This window comes from Protopterus annectens, chromosome 10.part0 (genome assembly GCF_019279795.1).
Source record: "Protopterus annectens isolate FY-2018-M chromosome 10.part0, PAN1.0, whole genome shotgun sequence".
Classification (NCBI taxonomy): domain Eukaryota; kingdom Metazoa; phylum Chordata; order Ceratodontiformes; family Protopteridae; genus Protopterus; species Protopterus annectens.
Genome location: NC_056744.1, coordinates 432,931,102 through 432,956,638, shown reverse-complemented (window position 1 = coordinate 432,956,638; position 25,537 = coordinate 432,931,102). Strand labels below are relative to the sequence as shown.

At 41.8% G+C, this 25,537-nt stretch overlaps 1 protein-coding gene across 4 annotated transcripts in view; it reads left to right on the top strand.

Annotated features, from left to right (window-relative positions):
• Positions 1-25,537, top strand: part of TIE1 (tyrosine kinase with immunoglobulin like and EGF like domains 1) — a 521,980-nt gene that overhangs the window by 342,988 nt on the left and 153,455 nt on the right. For all 4 annotated transcript variants that reach the window (XM_044085330.1, XM_044085328.1, XM_044085331.1 and 1 more), the window contains one exon: positions 23,147-23,357. In XM_044085330.1, coding sequence (XP_043941265.1) covers positions 23,147-23,357 — 211 coding nt within the window. The remainder of the gene's footprint in view (positions 1-23,146; positions 23,358-25,537) is intronic.

Below are 25,537 nucleotides of genomic sequence, written 5' to 3'. Positions count from 1 at the left end.
CAAAAAATACATTATCAGCATTCATTTTTGATTGTACTCCCTAACACTTTCCACCCATGGTGTCTGCCCCTTGAACCCACCCTAGCTACATCTTTGCAGCAGACATATTACTGGGATCATAGGTTTATAGCTCACCACTGCACAACAAATCAGTTAAACCTTTTGAAGTCCAGTCACTGTAATACCACTGGTACACCCAACTGGTTGACCTCCTCTTTCCATAAGAAATTGGGAAGAAGACTAGGCCTCGGATAAATGTGTTATTTTCCATCCATTCATCTAAGTTAGAGTTGGAAATGGTGAGGGACATGTTTTTCTCTACTAAAAGATGGACTGTGTTCCAGACATTGGGAATTCTTTAACATAGACAGCAGTCATGACAGCGACTCCCATTTATTTGGCAGGTGCTCAAGAATTCCTGTTTATCAGACTGCATGATGCTGCATTTTTAGTATTCAGCTTTAATATTGCCACAACAAGCTTGCCTCAGTTAGGCCCACTTGCATCATCAAAATGCCTTTGGGGGAGTTGATGATGGCTCCAAGCTTGCAGTCATCCACAAACTCTTGCTATCCAGAGGCCTTTAAAATCAGATTTGACATCAGAGGAGTAGATCTCAAGATGCCAAAGAAAAATAGTCAAAAACAGCACCCCCCACCCCCCACCCCATGGTGTACACCATTGTTGATGAAGGGTAGTGTGCCATTAGCTTAAATAGAATGATGCCTGTCATTGAGTCAGTTGGTAGTCTAGCAGGTTACATAGGAATTCGTATTGTTTGAGCAGTCTGTTCATCCCAGAATGGAGTACAATGTCAGAAGCCTTAGTCAAATTAAGGTAAGCTGTGTTCATGGAATTTCTCTTGTCTAGTAATTCTGTGACTCTTTCAGAGAAGTCAACTATGATTAACAGCCATGATCCTATTTTACAAATACAAATTGGTTAGGAGATTGTAGAGTTCCTATGTCCCTGTTAATGAGGTACATGATGATGTATTACCTTGCAAATGATGTTACTGAAACTGATATCTGTATATTTGCCAGGGTCTATGATGAGGCCTCCATTGTGTATGGAACTATTATACTGTTTTCCAGGATTTTGGTACTTATGCAGTACAGATGCTGTAACTGAATAGGTTAAAGAGGAAGTCTAATAGGACCCAATTCATACTAAAAAGGAAACAACCCTTATAGGTTATCAGGACCAAGAGAGCTGGTGTATTTGGCCTTGATCAATGCTTTTTAGTATCTCTTCTTAGATATTTACTGGGCAGCTATGGACTCGATATTTTGCAATGGATAGCTTGGAAGCACAGCGGTGAAAATTTGGAGATAAATTTATCTGCAAAAATCTAAGCTATATTACATTGTGAAAGTAGCTGACTCCAAGTCAGACTGCCAACTAATCATGAGTGGTGTCCCACAGGGGTTGATCCTGGGTCCTGTCCTGTTTGGTATCTACTTCTCTGAAGTCCAGGCCAACATGAAGGGCTCTGGCTGACAATGTTCGCAGACGATTGCAAGTTGGGAGCTATTATTAACTCTCCAAGTGATGTTGACAACCTACAGAATGGTCTCACTGAGACCAATGACTGGTGTCAGAACCATGGCCTTAAGCTCAGTGCCAAAAAATGTGTCGTCATCCCCTTTGGGAAAAACCCAGTTCCCATGAATTACCATATTGATGGTAGTCTATTGAACACAGAAGGCATTAAAAGAGATCTGGGAACACAGGTTGACAGCAACCTCTCTTTTGATCACCACATTGCCACTGTGGTCAGAAAGTCCTTCTATGTGGTACATCTCATTACTAAGGGTTCTGCATCAAGGAAGAAAGAGGTCATTGTCTCCCTCTACTCTTCCTTCATTAGGCCAACATCGAGTACAATACCCCATTTGGCATGTACCTCACTAGACACCTGCAACAACTGGAGAGGCCGCAAAAGTACCTCACAAAGAGCATCTTAGGCCTTAAACACTTGTCCTATATGGATAGACTCAAAAAACTCCAACTATTCTCTGTCTCATATCGCCTATTTAGAGGAGATCTCTGCTTGACTTACAAAGCCATGTCTGACCCAGCTCTGTTAGAAATGCTACATCTAAAGAAATCCCAATCCCTCCGCACCACATGCTCCAGAGACCTCAACCTCCTTACCACAATTAACAGGACATGCTGGAGGGACAGATTCATAACCCAGAGACTGCCGATGCTATGGAATAGACTTCCCATACATGTCAAGCAGAGCACCTCACCCACCCTCTTCAAGAGAAATCTTGATGAGTGGATCGGAAACAGAAAATTCACCCTGGGGATAACTCCAGTGGCTCTTCTCGACAGAGGCACTGGGTGGCACTATGCCAGAGTAATCCTATGGCTAGGCTTGTAAAGGCCCCAGGCTATTAGCCTAGTACACACCTATGAACCTATGAACCTAGATCTTCAGCATTTGAGTGGGTGTTTTGTAATGAATAGTAACATGAGCAAAAGTTGAGATGGGAGTATAAATTCTGCGTATATGAGTAGTATTTGTTAGAGTCATTGAGGCATGAGGGAACTTCTGAAACATCTGAAGTCATCAGTGAGTGTAACAAGACTGTTTGGAGAAGTCTCTAAGGATGATTGGGTTGGTTATTGACCTGCATGGGAAAGTATGGTGACTAAAACAGTATGATGGTCTAATGTAACATGTGGCTATGACAATGGGGGAAGAAGAGAGAGGACCTGTGTTTGTGAGGAGAACACTGCACTGCACATATCAGTGTCCCTAATGGAGGATGTACTATTTCATCAAGGGAGTTTGCAATGATAAAGTCAAGAAAGTGTTGAGAATATTTATTTGTACAAGTGTAGGTGCACTTGTTTATTCAGTGGAAGTTAAAGTCACCTAGAAAGTTGATATTTGGGCTAATGGAGAGGCCCTGTAGTTTTTTATAATATATTTTGTGATTCACAGCTTTTATGGATGTGATTCTATAGCTGGCAGGGATGTAGTATAAGGTGCCATTTACTAATATTAGGGTATGATGGAGTTTGAGGTCATTGCCCTGGTCAGGTAATCTATAAGTGATGGAGTTCCAGACAAAAATAGTCAGACCACCATCAGGGTTACTGCTATATGCACCTTTTGGCTTAGTGAGTGGTAGACAGAGTAGCCAGATAAGAAGGGAGTGTTGTCAATTTTCTGGAGCCACATTTCATTAACAACACAGGTATCTATGTTTTCCACAGGGGAGGGCATTTTCTTATTTAGACTCCAAGCACTTAGCAGCACTACACTGATATTTGCAAGATCTGAATTTTGATTTATTATATTGTTAGACTGAGTAGACCAGCATTGCCTAAAAAGATGCCATGGGACTAGAGAAAGTCTTAGCCAATATGAGAAAGCCCTAATGATGCAGTTATATGTCTTCTTTGATGAAACAGGTGGGCCTGTCTTCCACCTCCCTCCAAGCGAACACACACCAGAACTCCTCTGAATGACGCCAATAGCTACACCAATTATTAAAGTCAGTCATCTTTTGGTTATATTGTGGAATCATTCTCAGTGACGGTATGATACTGCTCAAGTCTAGTTTATTCACAGCCTTAGAAACATACAGAGTAACGTCATGCCCCTCCTCATATAGTCCATGGACTTTCACTGCAAGTCATTCAAACCCACATGAACAATTACCATGTCATATTCATACTCTGGGTGAAAAAATGTGACTCGTCTCATGATATGGTGCACCTTAGAGATTCCCTGTCTTTGCTCAGACATGTGACAGGAGTACCAGTGTGTCAGACTGTGGAATAACCTGTAGCAAATGCATTACCATGCTGAGTAGACTGCTCTTGTAGCATGAAGGGTTTGGCCACACCATTCTGGCAACTCTTATCTGTGATGATGGTTGAAGACGTTAAATGTTGCATGGAATGGATGTTAGTGTATTAGCGAGGTTTGGTTGCAGAGCACACATCTACAGTTCAGACCTAGGAGGTTTTTGTTGTTTTTGAAACAATTTGCAGCACCTCAGCATATGAAGATCTTATGTTTGTCTTGCAGCATGTAGGTGCAGTCTTAATATGGGGTAACGATACCCAGTTTTGCATGAAGGGTTTGCTTCTAGTTGTAATAAGTACATATAATTCTCACATGTGGACTTATCCTGTAGTAACAGCAAATGGCTGTCAGTAAGAATATGGCTGCTTACACTGAGTCTCAGGGTACATATTAGAAGGCTGGGACTAGATGGAGTAGACAAACTGATGACCCAGGGTTGCTCTAGAGATGCCAGGTGGTATATTTTATATAATGTAATAGAATATGATGACCCTTGATATGTGTAAGGGAAAAAGAGTAGCTACATGATATATAAAGAGGCAGTAAAACAGTGCAAGCAGTGCAATGTAGCATAATATAGCCCAGTATAGTACCTGCCTGATATGTAACAGGACAGTGAAATCTGTGACTGGACAATGCAAAGTACTGCAGCTCTGTATAATATAGAACAGTACAGGGCAATATAATGCAGTAAAATATAGTGCAAATCAATATACCTCAATAGAGTGCTACCCAATACTGCTTCATACAGTATAGCCCATTAGAGTACAGTATTATAAGGATAAAAGATCAACAATTACAGATGCCACAGCAGAAAAAAGCAAAATCATTTCAGGTATTTACAGCATGAGTGCCTGAGTGACAGGTGTTAACCTAGTACTAGTTATTAGTGTACCATTGGGTAGCTAGTACAGATGTTAATGCACAATAATAATAATAAAAAAACATTAATACAACTCCCTCTGAGACTCCATGCGTTGCTTAATACAATAGACAAACTATCACAAGATTCTACAAGATGGATAATGCAATAGGCAAAATGTTACAAAAGGCAAATAAGCACAAGTAAGTGCAGAAAAGTAGAAGTAATGCAGCAAGGTGTGAAATACTATCACAGCAAGGCTATAGCACAGCAGTGCAGTATTAGCCACAGCAAGGATACAGTATAGCAGGACTGTGATCAATTAATCACAGTTCAGAAATACAACCAGGGACCAATAATTAGGATGTTAAATAGCCATCAGAAGGTACAGCAAATTACCTCCACACGCAACCACGTGTAGCAAGGTATAGGCAAGCACTAGGGTGTAATAGTTAAGTTAATGGGTGTTGGAAGGAGTTGTACAGTTACCAAGATCAGTATTTGCCGCTGTCATATGCACTCTGGTCATGTGATGTGTATTCCACAAACTTGCTGCATGGTGTCCCGCACCTCCCACATGTTGTAAAATTTCAAGTCAAATCCAGTTGCATACTATAAGGAAGTTGGTCTTGTTACAGTCTATCACCATGGGGCATCAGGATCCACAAATATGACAAGTTTAAATCCGATCCCAAGAGCACAGAGGCCAATAAAAATTAGCACTGCTATGTAACCAATAGGAATTCAAATTGAAACATCAGCAGTGGTATCCTCTTACCTCACCGGTATCTTCAAGATACACCAATTTCAGATCCAGAGTTACCACATCACAAAAAAGAACTTTCAAATCAGTGGTATCGCACTCTAATGTATAAAATAAATACAAGAATGTTTCTTCCCAGATTAATGGGATTTTCAGTCTACAGCAGGTAAGGCCCCTTTTTATTGCTAAACCTGTTTTTGCTTATGGTACATTGCTGCTAGAACCTGCTGCTTCTGAAACTTAACAGCTTGAGGGTGTAGCCTCCTGTAAGTGAACTCCCTACATATGTAGAAAATGTTTCTTTCATCTTATCTGAGGCTGAGCTTTCTACCCCCTGCCCCTCATCTTGGGCTCCCATCCATTATTGCAGTTAATTCTATGACCCTTTGGACTACAAAATATTCTGACTGGCATTTTTTACTGTACAGCAGATGTTTTCTAGGATGTCATCTCTTACTAATATTGAGGACTAAAGGCCACCTTTTCTGCTTACATTTCTTGGTCTGGATCCTGATCCAAGCCCCAGTTTCTCTCAAGGCCACCAGTCAACCTATCATCGCCTGCATCAGTATCAGTGCTCTTGTAGGCCATCAATACCCTCAACCACAATGGTTCCATTTCTGACCTGACATTTATGACCTCAGTTCCTTCAAGGCTTGAACTTCCTTTGATGTTGGGAATTGATTTGTTGGAACCATCTTCAGTCCCATGTCTTTAGAGACTGAGTATCTCATCCCCAGAGTTAGCCTTTCAATGTCACCCGCAGCTATGACACAGATGGTTGCCTAAACCTTGAGGTTCAGTGTGACTCTATTGGTATCATAGATGAGATTGCATTCTCATTTTCTCTCTCAGGTCTGCAATAGTCCAAATTTAATCCCTTTTGGTCAACATATTCAGTCTTAGCTTTGGGGCCAATGCTTGGCTCAATTCCTTTAATGCAGGCTTCCCTGCATGAGATACTCCCTGGAATGATTCAGAATATGGTTTATGGGCCTCCTATACCATCTACTAATTCTATCCATTCCCTCCAGTCCAGAGCAGAGAAATTGAGGGTATCAGCAAGATGTAGTGCTTGTGTCTAACTTTTATTTTTCAGTCTCCTTGCCATCCTTTCCTCTGGAGGTCTGAGACAAGGCTAGGAAGACTTTCTTGATGAGTTTCCCAGCCTAGATAAAGACAAGGACTAGAAGACATGTTCTACGACCCTTCTACCCAATGGCTCCCAAGTTCACAGACATTTTGAAAGTCATCTGGACAAAAACAAAATAGCCCTAAGACACCCCCCCCCCCCCAGTGAATCAGAATCCATCACTGCTAGGTCTTCTGATCCTCCCAGGTATCCCTCTTAGGTTGTTCCCCTGGATAATGAAATGGCTGAGTTAGTCACACAAAATAAGTGATATGAAAATAACAGTCTGAAAGATTAAGACAAAATCCTAAGACTGCTCTAGATATTTGCAAAATCCTTTGATGGACTTTATAATTTTCTCATTTCCTTGTAAGAAATCTCAGGTCAAGGCTGGTCATCCTCCTAGAGAAGAGATACAAGAAATGTAGACTTGGAAAGCAACTATTTTTATCCTTCACTTTTCTCTCTGGGTGTTAAAATGCATGCTGCACTGGCTGAGGTTCCAGAGGGACTTAACTGATGAAACTGTTGGCAATCTTGAATGATTGCCAGCCTCTAGTCTGAAAACCAAATTGGAATCCCGGCCATCTGTCTTTGCCTTGATGTCTAACCAAACTAGGCTCCCCACACACATCACTATGTTTTGTTCAGCCAAGATGGCAGGCATAGGACTTGCTAATCATCATCATGTCTATATCTAAATGAATATACATAATATACTAAGGGTGATTTCATGGATGCCCCATTTGATGGAACCATAGTAAAAGATGAGTTGGAGAAAGGCTGCTGTTAACTTCCAAGCCCCTCACATCCATTTTCTCAGAATAATAGAGCCCATGTCAGGTTTGGTTTTGACATTTTCAACAAAAGAGCTTCTGGGGGTTCTGAAAGAGTTTACAGCAGATGATGAAACTCTGTAATAGCTGAGATCCTAGAGAAGGTTTTCATCAGTACAGCCAGAGATACCATTGTCTTTCTTCAGGAGGAGAGCAGGCTACTCCTTCAGACTTTTCCTAACTGCTCCTCAGTGGCATTTATAGTTCATCTGTCCTCCACTGGTCTGTGTGGGTAGGCTATCACCTGCAACAGGAGGGTCCAGAAATAGTATCCAGAGGATATTCTATTCCTTTCAGGACAATTCTCAAGCTGCATTTTTCTTTCTCCTCGATATCCCAACCCATTAAATGGCAGTAGCCAGATTAGAAGCACATAGCTTGATCTTAAAAAGAACCATCCAAGACATCCTGCCAGATCAGAAATGGGAAGCTTTTACTCATGGTTCTTTTTGGTTCCCAAGAACACAAATTACCTCCAGCCAGTTTTAATTTAAGCAATTCCAAATTTTGTGTGCAAAACTCTCCATAACTCTTTCACAGAGAGACAGTGCTGGCTCCACAATTCAAAGCAAAAAGCCACAATATTCCACATTCTGTGAGTTAGTTCATATTAAGGCTTTATGATGGGCAATATAAGTGGATTCTTACTTGACCTGTCTAGTGCAGCTAAAAAGACACTAAATGTTGTTTTTATACTATTCATTTATATTGCCATATTGTTCATATTTCTCTAAATATCTCACCAAGTGGCACAGATATACAAGGTTAGTCTCACATGAAAGTTTACAGCTAGATAAATAAAATGCTCCAACAATATTTGTATAACTTGAATGGTTATTAAGATATTTTAAGTTGTTTACAAAAGTCTACAAAAATGAATATGTACTTTGTTTATTGTGTCTTGTAAAACCCAGATTAAGGCCTAGAATCTAATGAACGTAATTGCTGTAAACATTAGTTGTGGTTCTAAAGACAAGAGCATTTGTTTGAACTATTAAGACATAACTTGATTTTAGCAAAAGGTTCAGGATGCACCCATTGTTAGTTACAGTGTAAACATCCAGTATATAATTATGGTGTATCAACGACTGTGATGGCACCGGTTAGCACAGACTCCAATGTTAATGTTCCAAAGATAATTTTGCAGGGAATGATGGCAACACAGAAGAGGAAATTGCATCAAATATAAAAAAAATCATCAAAGCTAAGGTGAAAAGGGTTTTTTGATTAATCAGGTGGGAAGACAGCTCTGTGGTAGTTGATGAGACTGAGCTCCATTATCAGCAGACACAGTGCAGGTAGGAGAATAAGATGATTTCAGTACATCAGGGCACTGGAACCAAGGAGTGTCTAAACTGCAGCACTGCAGAAATAAGGAAAAAAGAAAGAGAAGGCACCATTCTGATATATTTCTGGTACATTAACCACAAAAAATAAAGCTAGAATATGGAGCATGATTAATGGCTTATAGTGCCTGCATATTTGAACTGTTTCTTACTGGAATTGGTACACCTTGTTTGCTGTAGCATAGACTAGATCCAGGCCTGCTGAATCTAGCTTTGTTTGTATGCTTGTTTGCTTGTTATTTCCCTGAAATGCTAATTTGACCTAAAACATGGCTTTTCAGTGCTTCTGTGGATCCCTAGTGACATCTGCATTGCTTACTGTACTTATTTCCTTGTTTCACTTGAAAGAAAGTTACTGTTTGTCATTTTTGCATTTAAGTTACCTGTAACACATTGCATTTAAGTTACCTGGCACTTGCTCACTAAAGCAATTATATGTCAGCACTAAAAAATTAAAAGCACTACACCCTCACAAACTCCCCTTGAGTACCTTGTTCCCCATTGGCCCTTTTTTTTTTTCAGTTATAAAGGAATTCCCAATACTATTCTAGCATGCCAAAAGGTCAATCTCCTCTCCGGTCCAGCTGGTGAATCTGGGAATCTTGAGGCAATGTTACAACTGCCTCATGTACACAGACAGCCCTCTCCTCCTCCCAACAAATTCCAACACATGTGAGAGATGCAACCATATACCCAAACTGGACGCTAAGCTCTCTCAACTCAGTACTGGCGAAACCTGTCAGGAGGAGAAGGAAACCACACTCACTACAATTCCAGTCTCACATAGACCTACCACGACAGCAAACCAAACACATAAACACACAAACACATACTCGGAGGCTCTAAATAAAAATCTGCCTAAGCAGCAGAGACCTCCAAAGCAGACAACCAAGCAACCGCTACCCCAAAACAAAACACGTGCAACACATTGCTCACGAAGCCAGTGTGCCGAACAGTCACAGCCCTTAAGGCTAAACAACACACCTGATACACTTGTAATAGGTGACTCTATCATCAGGCACATTGACATCCCACTCACCAGGCTGAACAAGGATAAGGTCACGGTGAGCTGCCTGTCGGGCGCTAGGATCCGCCACATAACACAAGCACTCAGGTCACTCCAAGGCAAGTACAAATATGACTCAATCATTGTCCATGCTGGTGTGAATGACCTGAGACGTACCTCCCTGGACTACATGAAAAGAGACATAGAGGAGTTCTCTGACCATGTGGCTCAGGCCAGTATGACCCTGACCTTGAGTAGCATCTTACCCTCACCAAGAATGATGCCACAATATGAAGACAAGATGATCAAATTCAACAATTGGCTTAAGTATTGGTGTCATTCAAAGGGGATCCAATGCCTGTCAGCCTGGGATGGCATGCTCGACAAGCCACGATGCTTCGCTAGGGACGGCTTGCACCTGTCACCCCTGGGCTTTTGGATATTGGCAAAGGCTCTTGCTACCCCCATAGTGCCTTTTTTAGGCAAGGCTCAAAAGACAAACCCACCTCTATAGGTATCACAAGGGATAAGAAACTAAGAGTAATGCTACTCAACGCCAGAAGTCTAAACTTCAAGATGCATGCACTCGAAACTCTCCTTAGCATGGAGAACATCGATATCTGTGCAGTAACAGAAACCTGGTTCAAGGCTCCCGAGAGCACCCCAGCACTACCAGGTTATACCTCATACCATGCTTTTCGGCCCCAAAACTTGGACCGAACCAGAAAAGGAGGGGGGGTATCAATATTCATCAAAGATACCCACACCTCCAGGTTGGTGGCACAGCACGAAGCATCAGAGACTATCCATGTGCAACTAACAGTGGGAAAAACTGCCTTCCAGTTTTTAGCCTGCTACAGACCACCCTCCCAAACCCAGGAACCCCACTCGGCCTTCCTGAGAACACTGGAAAATATGAAGGTCTCTCCAAACACCATTATATTGGGCGACTTCAACTACCCAAACATAGACTGGGAGCATTACTCTAGCTCCAACACCCTAGCTCAAAGGTTCCTAGAATTTATAAACGCAAATGCTATGGAACAACTTGTTACCACTCCCACAAGAGGGGAAAACATACTGGACCTGATCATCACCAACATGGGGACTCTATGCTCCAGACCAGAAGTGTATCCCTCACTGGTAAGATCAGATCATAAACTAATCTCACTGGATATTCACATCCCGACCCCACCCCCTGCCCAGAAAACCACAGTGAAAAACTTCTCTAAAGAAAATTTCACACTCCTCAAAACTGAGGTGGAATCCTTCAAAGCCCCCGGGCCTGTGGAAAATACGGCCCAGACCACAGAATCCTTTATAAATGCATTCTATGAACACCTTCAGGAATGCATGGATCATGCAATCCCAAATAAAACCAAGAACCAATCCTCCAAAGGCAGACGTCCTGTCTGGTGGACCCCAGCCATAAACAAACTATACAATAGAAGGAGGAAGCTACTACATGATACATGATAGAGCAAAATCCCAAAAAGGGAAGCCATCTCTGATCAGTGTTAGCAAAAAACTAAGAGCACTCATAAAATCGTCTAAGGCCAGCTTCGAGAGAAAAATTGCACAGGACACTAAGGATAATCACAAGGCTTTCTTTAGTTATGTTAGGAACCTGGGTGGGAATTCCCAGATATGCTCAGAATTAGTCCAAAATGACAAAAAATACACCGAACCCACAGACATTGCCAACATCCTAGCTGACAGGTTCAGCACAAACTTCCCCCCCCCCTCCCCACCAAAAGGGCAAATATCTATCCCAACAGAGTGCTGCCCCCCTGACATCTCAAATGCTCAGGTAAGAGCCGCCCTCTCCAAAGCAAAAAACACAACATCAATGGGACCAGATGGTGTCCCGGGTTGTGTCCTACATGAACTCCAAGAAGAGCTAAACCCAAACATAAAACTACTGTTCAATCTCAGCCTTACTACAGGATATGTACCCAAAGAGTGGCGTACAGCAACAGTGGTCCCTCTCCACAAAGGTGGTGCCTCAACGTATCCTGGAAACTATCGCCCTATAAGCCTGACTAGCTTGGTCTGCAAAGCTATGGAAAGGATCATCATGGACCTCATAAAAAAAGATATTGGGGACCTACAGACACTGGATCCTACCCAGTTCGGCTTTGTTAAGGGCAGATCCTGCCTCTTAAACCTGGTCGATTTCTTTGAAATAGTCACCAAGGCCATTGATGAGGGGAAGGTGGTCCACACAGCCTACCTGGACCTCGCAAAAGCCTTCGATACAATACCCCACTCGGGAATTATAGATAAGCTCACCAGCTTAAATATAAACCCCTATGTCACTAGATGGGTTGCAAACTGGCTCAAGGACAGAACCCACATGGTTAGAATTGCTGGAGCCATGTCAGACTCCAAGCCAGTTACAAGTGGCGTCCCACAAGGCTCAGTCCTGGGACCTCTCCTGTTCAGTATATATTTCTTGGAGGTACAGGCAAACACAGAAGGACTGTGGCTGACCAAGTTCGCAGCAAACCACGCACACCACAAACCCAGTCTCACATAGACCTATCACAACTGCAAACCAAACACATAAACACACAAAAACATACTCGGAGGCTCTGATTAAAAATCTACCAAAACAACAGAGGCCTCCAAAGCAGACACCCAAGTGACCACTACCTCAAGACATAGCACATGCAACACATAGTTCACAAAGTCAGTGTGCTAAACAGTCAGAGCCCTTAAGGCCAAACAACATGCCAGATACACTTGTAATAGGTGACTCCATAGTCAGACACACTGACGTCCCGCTCACCAGACTGAACAAGGAAAAGGTTACAGTAAGCAGCCTGTCGGGCACTAGAATCTCCCACATAACACAAGCACTCAGGTCACTCCAAAGCAAGTACAAATATGACTCAGTCATTGTCCATGCCGGTGTGAATGACCTGAGATGTACCTCCCTGGACTACATGAAAAGAGACATAGAGGAGCTCTCTGATTATGTAGCCCAGGCCGGTATGACCCTGACCCTGAGCAGCATCTTACCCTCACCAAGAATGATGCCACAGTACAAAGACAAAATGATCAGCTTCAACAATTGGCTTAATTACTGGTGTCATTCTAAGGGGATCCAATGTCTGTTTGCTTGGGATGACATGCTTGACAAGCCATGCTGCTTCACAAGGGATGGCTTGCACCTGTCACCCCTGGGCTTCTGGATATTGGCCAAGGCTCTTGCCACCACCATAGTGCCTTTTTTAGGCAAGGCTCAAAAGACAAACCCACCTCCCTAGAAAGCACAAGTGAAAAAAAACTAAGGGTAATGCTGCTCAATGCCAGAAGTCTAAACCTCAAGATGCATGCTCTCTAAGCCCTCCTCAGTATGGAGAACATCGGTGTCTGTGCAGTGACTGAAACCTGGTTCAAGGCTCCTGAGAGCACCCCAGCACTACCAGGTTTTACCTCATATCATGCTTTCCGGCCCCAAAACTTGGACCGAACTACAAAAGGAGGGGGAGTATCCATATTCATCAAAGATACCCACACCTCCAGGTTAGTGGCAATGCACGGAGCATCGGAGACCATCCAGGTGCAACTAACCATAGGCAAAACTGCCCTACAGTTTGTAGCATGCTACAGACCACCCTCTCAAACTCAGGAACCCCACTCAGCCTTCCTGAAGACACTGGAGAGTATGAATGTCTCTCCAAATACCATCATATTGGGAGACTTCAACTACCCAAACATAGACTGGGAACATTACTCAAACCCCAACACCCTAGTCCAAAGGTTCCTAGAATTCATAAACTCAAATGCGATGGAACAACTAGTCACCACTCCCACAAGAGGAGAAAATATACTAGACCTGATCATCACAAACATGGGGACAAAATGCTCCACACCGGAAGTATACCCCTCATTGGTGAGATCAGACCATAAATTAATCTCACTGGAAATCCACATCCCGCCCCCACTCCCTGCACAAAAGACCACAGTGAAGAACTTCTCAAAAGCCAACTTTGCACTTCTTAAGACTGAAGTGGTATCCTTCAAGGCCCCTGGGCCAATGGAAACCACAACCCACACTGCTGAATCCTTTATAAATGCCTTCTACGGGCACCTACAAGAATGCATGGATCATGCAATCCCTAATAAAACCAAGAGCCATTCCCCCAAAGGCAGGCGCCCTGTCTGGTGGACCCCAGCCATTAACAAACTTTACAACAGGAGGAGGAAGCTACTACATGACAGAGCAAAATCCCTAAAAGGGAAGGCATCTCTGATCAGTACTAGCAAAAAACTACGATCACTCATAAAATCATCCAAGGCCAGCTTTGAGAGAAAAATCGCAAAAGACACAAAAGACAATCACAAGGCCTTCTTTAGCTATGTTAGAAACCTGGGTGGAAACTCCCAGATATGCTCAGAGTTAGTCTAAAATGACACAAAATACACTGAACACACAGACATTGCCAACATTCTGGCAGCCAGGTTCAGTGCAAATTTCTCCGCCCCCTCCCCCCCAAAAGGAGAAATATCTATCCCAGCAGAGTGCAGCCTCCCTAACATCTCAGATGCCCAGGTGAGAGCCACCCTCACCAAAGCTAAAAACACAGCATCAATGGGACCGGACGGTGTCCCGGGCTGCGTGTTACATGAACTCCAAGAGGAACTAAACCCACACATAAGGCTGCTGTTTAATCTTAGCCTTACTACAGGATTCGTACCCAAAGAGTGGCGTACAGCAACAGTGGTCCCACTCCACAAAGGCGGTGCTTCTATGGACCCTGGAAATTACTGCCCCATAAGCTTGATGAGCCTGGTCTGCAAAGCTATGGAAAGGATCATTATGGAACTCATAAACAAAGACATTGGGGACCTACAGACATTGGATCCTACCCAATTTGGCTTTGTCAAGGGCAGATCCTGCCTTTTGAACTTGGTCGACTTTTTTGAAACAGTCACTAAGGCCATTGATGAGGGTAAGGCAGTTCACACAGCCTACCTTGACCTTGCAAAAGCCTTCGACACAATACCCCACTCGGGCATCATAGACAAACTCACCAGCTTAAATGTAAACCCATATGTCACAAGATGGGTTGCAAACTGGCTCAAGGACAGAACCCACAAGGTCAGAATTGCTGGAGCTATGTCAGACTCTAAGCCAGTCACAAGCGGTGTCCCACAGGGCTCAGTCCTGGGACCCCTCTTGTTCGGCATTTATTTTTCCGAGGTGCAAGCAAACATAGGAGGATTGTGGCTGACAAAGTTCGCAGATGACTGCAAACTGGGCACCATAATTGATACTCCAGTGGACACAAGCATCCTTCTGAGAGGCCTCATAGAAATGGATAATTGGTGCCAGAGCCATGGCCTTAAACTGAACGCCAAAAAATGTATAGTCATACCCTTTGGGAAAAACAAGGTACCCACAAATTACCACATAGGTGGTAATCCATTAAGTATGGAAGAGGTAATCAGGGACCTAGGGACCCAAGTTGACAGTAACCTCTCATTTGAAACTCACATTGCCAAGGTGGTTAGGAAGACCTTCTATATTGCCCACCTTATCATGAAGGGATTCACATATAGATCAAGAGAGGTCATTGTGCCCCTGTACTCTTCTCTTATCAGGCCCATGATTGAGTACAATGCCCCATTTGGGATGTATCTTACCCGACACCTGCAGCAGTTGGAAAGACCCCAAAAGTTCCTCACCAAGAGGATAAAGGGTCTCAAACATATGTCATATGCTGCTCGGCTGAAGAAACTCCAGCTCTATTCAGTCACATACTGCCTACTCAGAGGTGATCTATGCCTGACGTACAAGGCCATGTCCAATCCGGAATTAATGGACATGCTCCACCTCTGAAAATCCAAATCCATCAGAGCCACGAGAGCAAGAGATTTGAACCTCAACACAGAAATAAATAGGACGTGCAGGAGGGACAGATTCATAACCCAGAGGCTCCCTACACTCTGGAACAGAATCCCAGTCCATGTTATGCAGAGCCCCTCACTAACTCTCTTCAAGAGAAATCTTGACGAGTGGATGGGAGATCGTAGGTTTACCCCGGGGGTCATCTCTGTGTCACTACTAGACAGAGGCACAGTAAACAAAACCCTAAATGGGTGTAGTATTCTCATCCCAAGGGGTGGCGAAAGCCACACACACTCTGGCTAGGCTTATAAATGCCCTAGGGCAGATAGCCTAGTACGAACGTATGAACCTATGAACTGGGCGCTATAATCGACTCTCCAGCTGACACAAGCATCCTCCAAAAGGACCTCATAGAAACAGACAACTGGTGCCAGAGCCATGGCCTCAAGCTAAACGCCAAAAAGTGTATAGTCATCCCCTTTGGCAAAAGCAAAGTGCCCACAAATTACCACATAGGTGGTAAGCCATTAAGTACGGAAGAAGTAATTAGGGACCTGGGGACCCAAGTTGATAGCAATCTCTCATTTGACAACCACGTGGCCAAAGTGGTTAGAAAAACATTTTATATAGCCCACCTAATCATGAAGGGATTCACATCTAGATCAGGGGAGGTCATCGTGCCTCTTTACTCGTCCCTCATCAGGCCCATAATTGAGTACAATGCCCCTTTTGGGATGTACCTTACCAGACACCTGCAGCAACTGGAAAGACCCCAAAAGTACCTCACCAAGAGGATCAAAGGGCTCAAACAGATGCCATATGCTGCCAGGTTAAAGAAACTCCAGCTCTACTCAGTGGCATACCGCCTGCTCAGAGGCGATCTCTGCCTGACGTATAAAGCCATGTCCAACCCGGAATTAATGGACATGCTGCACCTCAGAAAATCCAAATCCCATCGAGCTACGTGCTCGAGAGACTTGAACCTCAGCACTGAAATAAATAGGACATGCTGGAGGGACAGATTCATAACCCAGAGGCTCCCTTCACTCTGGAATAAAATCCCAGTCCAGGTTAGGCAGAGTCCCTCATTGACTCTCTTCAAGAGGAATCTTGATGAGTGGATGGGGGATCGTAGGTTTACCCTGGGTATCACTTCTGTGTCACTGTTAGACAGAGGCACAGTATACTAACCTCGATAAAGGGCATAGAAAAATAAATTTTAAAATGGGTGGTGAAAGCCAAACGCACTCTGGCTAGGCTTATAAATGCCCTAGGGCAGATAGCCTAGTATGAACCTATGAACCTATGACAGAGAAAGGGGAACAAGAACTGGAAGCATTGCTGCACTTGGCAGATGGACATCTGATGAGCCCATTGTAATAAGCTTCAGTGCTGTGGATCTAAAGTAGGGTGGCCACGGTGGTGCAGCAGTTAGCGTTGCCACCTCACAGCAAGAGGTTCTTCGGTTTGATCCTCAGCTGGGGTGCCTTCTGTGCGAAGTCTGCATGTCCTCCCTGTGGTCACATGGGTTTCCTCTGGATGCTCCGGTTTCCTCCTACATCCCAAAGACATGCTGTAGGTGGATTGGACACTGTAAATTGGCCCTAGGTGTGAGTGTGTGCATGTGTGTGCCTTCTGTGGAAGGTTGGGCGCTGGGCTGGCAACTCAACACTGTAAAACTCCACTGTCAATCATGAGCAGACAGGTAATCCGCTGTGGTGACCTTTAACTGGGAAAAGCCGAAAGATGAAGAAGCTCTCTGGATCTAAAGTACTCCTGTGTAACGTAGAAACAGTAGCAATTATACGATGTTGGACAAATAAAGCAGGAGCCATGTGGGTAAATAAAGAAAAGGAATAAGTACAGATTGAGCCTGTTAACTGTCAGAAATTGTGAGCATATGTAACAGGAGACCCTTCATACATGTGCCTTAAGCTAAGAAGGTAGGGGCCAACTTTGTTAATGCAGAATTTGATTTCTAAGCAGGCAAACATTTAGAAGAGATATTGATTGAAAACTAAGACTGTAACAGCTACAAACAGCAGAGAGAGAAAGAATAACCTCATGATGACTGCCAACAAAGTAGGAAAGTCTTCAAGGTACACCACCACGAGCTTGCACTGTGTCACAGCGATAAAAACACTCTTTATTTGAAGAAAACCAATAAAAATGTTAAAAACACATGAAATTGCCAGCTGAGATAAGCACTTTTGACTTCTTAAGCCTTCTTCAGATCATAAATAATAAAGTGCTGGGTAAAAACATATATACTGTGTTGCAGCCAGTCCAGTGGCTTAAAAGTATTTTTTATCCTATCAGCAGTGCACCCGTTAACTCTTAGTCCTTGGTCAGAAACACTCTGCACAAGATCTAGCTTCCAATCAAAATCCTTTGCTGCTGCTACAGTGTCCACAATCAGGTGCATACACTCTCTGTTCTTTCCATCTCTGCACTCGGAGAAGGTTAGCACCCTGTAGTGTATGTTATTTATGATCTGAAGAAGGCTTAAGAAGTCAAAAGTGCTTATCTCAGCTAGGAATTTCATGTGTTTTTAACATTTTTATGTTTTTTCTTCAAACAAAGAGTGTTTTTATTGCTGTGACACAGTGCAAGCTTGTGGTGGTGTACCTTGAAGACTTTCCTATTTTGTTGTACCACTTTGGGACACCTTTGGCAGTTGGGGGTCGATTGATTTTGTTGTCATGATGACTGTCAGTAGGACAAATTAGCAATAGAGTATATAGAAACAGCAAAACAAGGCTTCAAAAAGTAGTGAAGGTCAACAACAAGTAAGTATCATGAAAGAAAGGAGGAAAGATGAGGAACAAAGGGTTCCTATTATGTGGTCGCATCCTTGAAACTTCTAACCTGAGAACATTGAACTCAGATGTTCGAAGTTTCAAGAATTCGAACGTAAAAAAAAATACAAAACCTAAAACCTACCTAACTGTTGCAAGCTGGGGGGCGTGCCCCCCTGCACCCCCCACACCCCCCACTCTTTAAATATACCAACTCCGAGATGACAATACAGTGCAGAAATGGAAGATCCTGCATTGTGGTTGCTTGCAAAACTTTATTCTTTGTTTTTATTTATTTTTTTTAGTGTTATCAAAGTTCTGACACTTCGAACATAAGGGTTTGACCTTACGGTGTTCGAAGTTTCAGAACTTTAATAATGTAAAAGGAACCCGGAACAAACCATAGACACTAGTAGGAGATCAGCTTAAACAGACCACTACTAAAAGACAGTCTGCATACATGGTAAGAGGCTGAGTATAACAACTTCAGTTATCGAGCACATGATGATATTGAAATATGAAAAGTTAAAAAATTCAGTCTTTGCAAAGCCTGAATGAAGAACAGGGTCTATTATTACTGAATCATATCTCATCATAACAAAAACTAAAAGTTGTCTTTGGTGTCCATAATGTCGTATAGTCTATCTTTCAATCACATTTTTAGTACACTAAGTGTCCCTCCTACTAACCCATTCCTTATAATGATGACAAATATCATAGTGCCTGAAAAAAAGAAAAACAATATATTACCTGGACTCTGGAGAAATTTATCCATCCATTTTCTGTCAACCTTCTGCTATTGACAAGTGAAAAGTCTTGCCCATTCTGGTACATCTTCGAAGATCATATTTTCCACAGTTTCTTCATTACACTATTTCAGACTTCAGATGTATGCAAACAGCACTTTACGTCATCTGCTGTAGCCATCTGTGGAACCATTTTCAATGCTGCCACAGGCAGAAAAAAGTTGTAGAGCACATAATTACAACCAATGTTCGTCCAGCACTGCCCCCAACACCAGTATTCACTCCTACCTTTCCATTCACTGAAACACTCCTCATGTAGTTCTCATTGCCTCCAGAAGATGTTCCCTACTTACAATCCTTCTTCTATATGGCTGCTCCATTGTAGCACTCTTTGTGCCCTTTTCTCCTCTGAAAAAGTCTCTCTTACCTTCATCTTCTTCAAAGGCTTCCAAGTCTGTTCTAACCCTCCTGTGATCCTTCTGGCTTTAAGGGGGAAACATCTGCCTGAGATGCTCCAGTCTTTCATCTTTTCTCCATCCACATCCTCCATGAGGTAAGGCTGTACTCCATTGATAAGACTATGAATGCATCCTCCTTCATTCTCTTCCAGTCATTTCTGCACCTCCAAATTCTAAGTAAAATTAGACCTTCCTGCCATCACTGGGGATCCAGCTTCCTAAGACTCCTAAAAGGGTCAATTTTTTTCTCTGGCAAAGTACATCCAAGTCCATTAGGTATATTGAACAGTCTGAGCTCCCACCTGGTTGCACTTTTATACATCTTCTTCACACATCTGCCTCCTCTATGTCTCAAAGACAAAGTCCTTGGCACATCTGAACTTGTACCATAAACTGAATACCCACAGGGTACAGAACTAGTAAAAAAAAACAAAAGAAGAACCACATCCAAAGCACAAGGCAGAAGTTTTAAGTTTTAATCCAAGTACATCCAAATTCACTTGCTAAGCACTTTCACCATTACAAATGACTTCTTCAGAGTAAGTGAAAATCATCCATACCATACATTAAATACCCAAGCAATTACTCAAACATCCAATAAAAATTAATTAGACAATTAGATAACTGCTTCACAAATTTAAACACTGAATGTGTCCACGCCCAGTGAAGAAGAATAATACCCAAACTTGCTGTTAAAACTAATATGTAAAACATCTTGCCTACAATATATAAAGTTACATTTCTCAGTCAAACAAAAATCACATAAAAGATAATAATAAATACAAAAAAATAAAAAATATATAAAATATTAATGTTGTTAGTAACAAATAGAATAAAGCATATAAGGGTATAAAAATACCTTGTAATCACCTGTTTATGCTATATTCTATTAGCCCTATCTTTTAAAACAGGTTTTAGAGAAATATATTCATTCAAACCTGGTGGGGTTGTTGCATCCAGGATTATTTGCCATTTATATTCCAATAATTCTACCTTCAACCCTTCATCACCTCCTCTTTCAAAACATGTCACTCTATCAATCACAAAGAAAATAAATTTCTTAAAATCAACACAGTGTATACTGTGCATATATAATGCATTGTGTGTGTCCTTATTTTTTATAGCTCTCTTGTGTTCTGCCATCCTGTCTTTTAACCTACAGACAGTTTTGCCCACATAGAATGCATTGCAACTAACACAGGTGGCAATATATACCAACTTCTGTGTTCTAATTAATTTTTATTGGATGTTTAAGTAATTGCTTGGGTATTTAATGTATGGTATGGATGATTTTCACTTACTCTGAAGAAGTGATTTGTAATGGTGAAAGCGCTTAGCAAGTGAATTTGGATGTACTTGGATTAAAACTTAAAACTTCTGCCTTGTGCTTTGGACGTGGTTCTTCTTTTGTTTTTTTTTACTACATCTGAACTTGTGCCTCATGTAACTCTGCCCTTAAAGTTCATCAGTCATCTGTAGAAAACATATTTTGACTTTGTCTGATGAAATTCTACACAACAAATGTCTGAGTCACAAATTCTCACCAATCCAGTCTGTGTCCCCTTTCTAGAGTAATACATAATCCATCACAATAACCAGCCCTCTCTCAGAATAACATCTCCAGAAAGCTACAGTATCCTCACCCTCACCTTCTTCTGTGATACCCAAAACCCAAAGATTGTCTCTCTGGAGTCTAGTTTCGTTTTACCTTACTTTGTACATTAACAGTCCAAGTTGTTTTTAACATCATTACTTCTAATAAGCAGACATTAAGCTGTTTCTCATGCCAACCCCCCCCCCCACACACACACACACACAGAAACAACAGTAGTAGCCCCCCCCCATCATGTAACATTTTTATTCCCCATGTGCATACAACAGAAGTTACCTTTCAGATCGGTCATCTTAGTAGGTGTTTCCTGCAGTACCGCACAAACTGAATCTACCTTGACCTCTGAACTTATCCAATACCTAGCACTCTTCTGCAGTCTCCTGACAGTGTAACTCATACCCTCTTACTGTTACCACACAAATTTAAATTCAGTTTTCTCCTAGACAACTTGTTTCCACAATATACATCACCATCTTGTTCACAAGCTCTGCGGTGCTCCATTGTCTTCATACTTTGGTATAATTATGTGTTCCTCAAAGTTTGAAAAGATAGTTCATTAACATTAAGATTAATAATCTAACTCAAAACAAAGTCTAGGCATAGCTTCTGAGTTCCTTAACAATATGTTAGTTATTTTCTAGATATGATAACCCAACATCTTGTTGTACAAGCTGCCTTCCTTACAGGAGCAGACAGTTATGAGACTGATTCATAGCAAGTGTATGCCAAAAGTGAAGTGCTACCACAATGATATAATGTTCTGAAGTTCTGGCACAGCGTAAATGGGAGCACAAACATTGGCAGTTATAGTATCTGGTTCTGAATTATGAATATAATCATTGTATTATGTCTCAGCATGATCAGTGTGAATTTGTTAACTCCTGTTTCACACAATGCATGCAAAGCTTTTCTGTAAACTAGCAGACAACTGTTCTCACCTATGTACACTCTGCAACAACATGTTCAACACTGACAGATGTATGTTCTTAACAGTGTTCTTAGAAATTTCCAACATATGATCGAAGAAAGAAAGGCAGAAAGAAAAAGTAAAAAAGAAAATATAGCTAGTACAAAATATGATGATGGGTAGTAATAAAATAAAAATAATATTTTGTATGGATGCATAATAGAATATTGGAAAAGGACAATGACTGCTTTTGCTATGCCACATAGTAAAAGACCACTAAAGCAAACAATAGAAAGTGAAGTGACTTTTGGTACCTGAAGCCGTCTTAGAAGACTGGGCAGCAGCTGATCAGGAGTTTAGACACATAGGTCAGTGAGTTATTGGTCTAAATGTTGCAACCAAGGTAGTCAATTTAGATAAGCTTAGTTGTAAATAACGCACTTTAAGAATATCATATACTGTAAGTATAACACAGAAGAGGAGAGAGCGGATTTCAGTTAAGTGTCCCTGATTGTAGATAAGTCAGATAATCATCTGCTGTACTTTTCTGGTTTGGTATAGAATCATGAGTCCTTAGTTAAAACCAGCAAACCTCTTATGATTTTGTAGTAACTGTTCATCTCATATCTCATTTAAAATGCACTTTTTACATATGAAAATCATTTTAAGTGTACATTTTCTAGAAAAATGTTATTGCCAGTGTATTTCAGCACATGGCTATAACTTAAAGTATAGATATAATTCCTTGAATGTATGAGCTTTTTTTTAATTTTACTTCACTAATTTACATTAATGTAAATAAATCACTGTTTTGGATTATGAACTTGCCTCTTCTGGTTGTTCAGCATGTTTTATCACTGTATTTATTATTACTTTCAACATCAAATATGGATAAACCAAATATGTTATTTTTTCAGTAAGTGCATCAAAAGAAATGGCATGTAGAAATCAAAATTCAAAAGCAGTAACATAGCATAAATTGATTTTGCAGGGAGAAGAGACAATTTTGCAGTTTAACTCTGGGACTCTCACATTGACACGGCAACCTAAACATCAGCCAGAGCCGCTCAGATACCCAGTCCTAGAGTGGGATGATATCAAGTTTGAAGATGTAATTGGTGAGGGCAACTTTGGACAAGTTATTAAAGCCATGATCAAGAAGGATGGTCTGAGGATAAGTGCAGCCGTTAAAAAGCTTAAAGGTAGGTGTCTGCTTTCTGGTTGAACGCTGCTTGTCCACACATGTGATGCTTAAAGGGAAGAGGGTATGTTTATGTGATTTTGTACACAACCATGGTGTCTCCCTCAGTTTCTGTAACATTAAACCTTCAGAAGATATAGGATCATAGGTGTGTACAGGGCTAAAGAGCACTGGGGCCTTTTAAAGCCTAGCCATGCACCTCAAAACTCTGACAAGTTCGGATACCCTTGGTAAGTGTAAGCTGGAGCCTAGGAGATGAAGCATTTACAAGCAGGGCCCTGAGAGATAAACCATTTCCTGACTGCCTGAGTCCATTAGAGACATAGGTTCCACCATCTCATTGTCCAAGTTGTACTTGAATTGGGTTATAGAAGAACTCTACTTCACATGGATGGGGAACCTGTTCCAGAGAAGGAGTAGTCTCTGGGATATAAACCTGTCTCTCCAGCAAGTCCTATTTATATCACAGACAAAATTTAAGTCACTAAAATAGGTAATTCTGGTCCTGTTTGTTTTGTAGCTATTCAAGAGGTTCATCAGAGTGGGGTCTGATGATGTCTCATATGCCAGACATAGATCTCCCCTCAACATCCTGTAAGAGACAGAATACAGGGACAGAGCTTTGAGGCAGTCTACACAGTTAGTTATGTTATTTATGCCCTGCATTATTTTAGTGAGGAATCTCTATGGATGTTCCAGTTGTTGGATGTGCCTGGTTAGGTGCATATCAAGGAGAGCATAGTACTCAATTAGAAAGTCTCATGAATTCCAAATACAGGGGAACAATGACCTCCTTGGACCTAAATGCCATACTTGCTCATAAGTTACACAACATAGAATGGTTTCCCCACTACCGTAGACACATGATTGTCAAAGGCTGGATTAAATGTCTATGTGTGTCTCTAAGTCTCTGACTACTTGTTCAGTTCTTAGAGGTGTGTCGTCAATATGATAGTTACCGGATGTGGCTGACTTCCTGAAGGATACTATTATGCATTTCTTGGCATTATTTTTTTTTTAGTCCATGCCTTTGATGCAAGTTATTTGTCTGTGACAGCCCTTCTTGGAGGACCTTAGTGTCATTGGGGGATTCTATGACTGCTCCTAATTTGCAATCATCTGCATGTTTGGTCAGCCAGATGCCCTTGATATTGGCCTTGACTTCAGAGAAGTAGATACCAAAGAGGAGTGGTCCTAAGACCAATCCCTGAGGGACTCTGCTGATGATTGGCCTCTTTGTAGAGTTGAACTTCCCCGTTCTAACTTCCTAGGTCCTAGGCCCACTGGGTGACATAAGCATTTATACCTAACTCTTGAGTTTGTCAACAACTCCAATGTGAGGTATTGTGCCAAATGCCTTGGTCAGGTCATGGTAGTCAGTGTAAAGCATTTTACCCTCATCCATTGCTTTGGTGACTTTCTCAAAGAAGTCCACCAGACTAAGTAGGCATGACCCGTCCTTGACAAAACCAAATTAGATTGCAGACAATGTCTGGAGGTTTCCTATGTCATTACGGATCATTTCCATGATAGTTCTTTCCATGGCTTTGCATATGAGACCAGTGAGATTTATGGGTCTATAGTTTCTAGAGTCTGTAGGTGGCCTGCCTTTGTGCAGAGGGATTATGGTTGCTGTTCTCCATTTGTGAGGTATGAGGCCTATTTGGAGACTATTTAGAAGACAGCCTGGATATTGTTGGGGCCCATCGATGTAGTGTTATCGGTGTTAAAGAGAGCATTGAGGAACTGCTCCTTAGTGATAGTAGGGGGAATAATATTTGATGGTATTTCATAAAGGGAGGCTTGGGGAGGGGTAAAGTTAGAGCTGCATTTGTCTGCTAGTAGGTTTGCTATATCTTCTGGTTTCTTGTTTTTTTTTTTTAATTTCTCCAAGCCTTTTGGGTTTCTGATACCATGACTGGAATGGAATCCATTCCTAAGTCAAAGTATGATTAAAGTTCATGAAATTAGTATTGCTTCAATCATTGATGTTAGCCAGAAGTGTTCTTCTCAGCACCCACAGTGTGCCCAGTAATGACTCCTTCTGCAATTCATAGAGTTACATGTATCGGTAACATATCTAAGTATGATTGTAAATTATTTTTTATGAGTCCCATTACTCGTACTACTACTGGAACTGTGAGTATTTTTCTTCCACATTACCCTCATTTCTGCCTGCAA